Source organism: Polistes canadensis, unplaced genomic scaffold, assembly GCF_001313835.1.
Source record: "Polistes canadensis isolate GaletaPanama2010 unplaced genomic scaffold, ASM131383v1 scaffold_178, whole genome shotgun sequence".
NCBI lineage: Eukaryota > Metazoa > Arthropoda > Insecta > Hymenoptera > Vespidae > Polistes > Polistes canadensis.
The window spans coordinates 291,685-294,591 of record NW_014569725.1 but is presented as its reverse complement, the minus strand read 5'-3'; the positions used below and the strand labels follow the sequence as shown (position 1 = coordinate 294,591).

The following is a 2,907-nucleotide window of genomic DNA, read 5'->3' as shown; positions in this document are numbered from 1 at the left end:
TATATATATATATATATATAGAAATAAAATAAAAGTTTATTATAGAACATTGTAAGACAAACAGAAAGAATTTTGGAACTGTGTTAAAAGATAATAAAATATAGAAATAAAACAAAAAATTAGAATATAATATAATACATATACATTCTTTTGTCAACTGCATATAAAGAATAAAAATGTAAGAGACCACACTGGTGGTTAAAGAAGTGAACTCATTATAATCACAATAAAAACTGGGAGCCTATATTTTACGACAAAAAAAAAATGAGGATACGCACACAACGATGACACAGAATGATGATACGTAACGGTGATAAAATACGAGCAAAAGCAACAAATGGATACCCATCTAAAGAGTTCACGTTGTCCTTATTGAGTTCGTTTCGGTATCATTAGTCTGACGGATAGTATTATTGATTTTCTTAAACAAGGAGAGGAGGAGGATTCTCACACAATGCCCCATTTAAAATAATTTCTTTAATTTTCCTTTTGCCTTTGTTCTACTATCATCCATACTTCTTTCTTTGCTTCTTTTCTTTGTCTCTTATATTTATTTGTTTTATTTTTTCTTTTTTATTTGTTCAGATATGCTGGACCAAATACGGCAAAAATAAACGACGCAGCTTCGTACAGTTACCAATCGTATATGGCAACAAATCGTAGTGTGATCTATGCTTACATCGATGGTAGAGGATCATCGAACAAGGGTAGCAAAATGCTTTTCGAAATTTATAGAAATTTAGGTACCGTCGAAGTCGAGGATCAAATTACCGTAACTAGGTAAATAAATTATTAAAATGTAGATATATTTGAATGATTAATCGATTTATTAATCGTAATCGATGTTAAATTATTCTGAAATTTCTGCATTTTTCTTTTTAGAAAACTTCAAGAAATGTATCCCTGGATCGATTCTAAAAGAACGGGTATCTGGGGTTGGAGTTACGGTGGTTTCTCTACGGCCATGGTATTGGCTAAAGACACGGATTCCGTTTTCAAGTGCGGAATATCCGTGGCACCAGTATCTTCTTGGATTTATTACGGTGAGTAACAGTATTTTAATAAAATTGTGTCTACATTGCTTTTCGCATCTTTCATTATAATGAGAAATTGTTCTTTAATTAAAACAATCCCGTTTTTCCTATTTATTTTATTGAAATAACATTTATTCAGTCTCAAAGAAACATCATTTATTATTTTACATTTTTATTTGTAACTTTCAAAGGTTTTTATTTGTTCACAATATTTACGTTCGATTTATCCAATATATAGATATTAAATATTAAATTTGAAATACGATATGTGTGGCGCTGAGTGTATACAATATCCAACGGCGTATTATAAAAACGCTGCAAATTTTATATTCTAATTTTTGTATTTCAATTAAATCTAATTAATAATTGTAAAAAATAGAACTGCATAATCTTTATGAAATTCTTGATTGGAAGTGTTGTCAGATAGTTTGTACGGGTTTCAACCTTTTATTATAATGTTTGCTTAAATGTTCCAGTTTCTTTGTTAATCTGTAAATTCAATATGTACAGACGTATGTTTAAATAATGTTTAAATAATCTTTAAGTTTGAATCATTAGTAATTCTCAAATAGGTCAGATATATAATAGTCATTTGAAAATTTTGGTGTCTAAAAGAATAATTGATATTTTTTCGATCAAATCTAGTTCTACTTTTAAACATAATCTTCTCTTAATTCATACTTTCATTTTAGTGATGCTGCAACTTTTTAAATTCGGTCAAATAGTAATTTTTGTACATGAAGAAAAATTATACCGTTAATTACAACAGTGGACTAAATAAAAAAAAAGAAAGTAAAAAAAATTAATTTTATGATTTATATCATAATACACAATTAATTCTAAAATAAAATAAATTCCTTAAATCAATTTTGTTCAACATACAAATAGTCTACTATCATAATTACCGATATAATTAAGTATTACATAATTTTCGGAAAAAGGGTATTAACTTAAAAGAAAGATATAATAAAAAATACTAGTTTTTCTTGTTAGGCTAAAAAATTTTCAAATAATCCTCGTAAATAAAATATTTTTTGTTAGAAATATAATTCGAAATAAAACTTTTAAAACTACAAATTAATATAAATAAATTTACAGATTCCGTTTATACTGAAAGATTCATGGGTCTTCCAACACCAGAAGATAATCTTAAAGGTTACAATGGAACAGACGTATCTAGACGAGTGGAGGGTATTCGTGGGAAGAAATTTATGTTGATACATGGTACTGGTGACGATAATGTTCATTATCAACAGTCATTGGCATTGGCAAAGTCCCTTGAGGAATCTGATATATTGTTCGAACAAATTACCTACACGGATGAAGCACATGCGCTGTATGGTGTTTTACCACACCTTTATCATTCGATGGATAGATTTTGGAGTGAATGTTTTAGTTGGTCTAATGCTTACTGATGCAAATAATTCTTTTTCTTCGATGATCGAAGAATTTATGACATCAGGGAAAATAGAATAATCGAGAAGGAAACGTCATAGAGGAAGATTTGTGTTGTTTAAAAAAAAAAAAAACGATACGTAAGAAAACATATCAGGGTGAATTTCGGGATACATTTATCTCGTAAATATTCAATTGTATTTTTGATTCGATTCAAATCGGATCGTAGCTATTGATTAAATTTGTTAATTGAACTTTTTTTCTCGAGCACGTGAAAGAGAATGAATTATATATATGTAGAGAGAGAGAGAGATTGTTTGTTGTTGTTTTCGATATATTTTAGGTCTTTGATAATTTTTTCAAATTATTTCTAAAATAATCTTTTTTTTTTATTGTTTAAATTTTCATTTGGAGAATATTTTCACACATTGTACAGAATTAAAAATTAATTTCTAATAAATACATATATATGAATTTT

At 27.6% G+C, this 2,907-nt stretch overlaps 1 protein-coding gene across 15 annotated transcripts in view; it reads left to right on the top strand.

Moving 5' to 3' along the window:
* Positions 1–2,907, top strand: part of LOC106789338 (venom dipeptidyl peptidase 4) — a 23,916-nt gene extending 21,009 nt beyond the window's left edge. For all 15 annotated transcript variants that reach the window (XM_014753466.1, XM_014753473.1, XM_014753472.1 and 12 more), the window contains 3 exons: positions 586–780; positions 883–1,043; positions 2,133–2,907. In XM_014753466.1, coding sequence (XP_014608952.1) covers positions 586–780; positions 883–1,043; positions 2,133–2,449 — 673 coding nt within the window. In that variant the 3' untranslated portion in view covers positions 2,450–2,907. The remainder of the gene's footprint in view (positions 1–585; positions 781–882; positions 1,044–2,132) is intronic.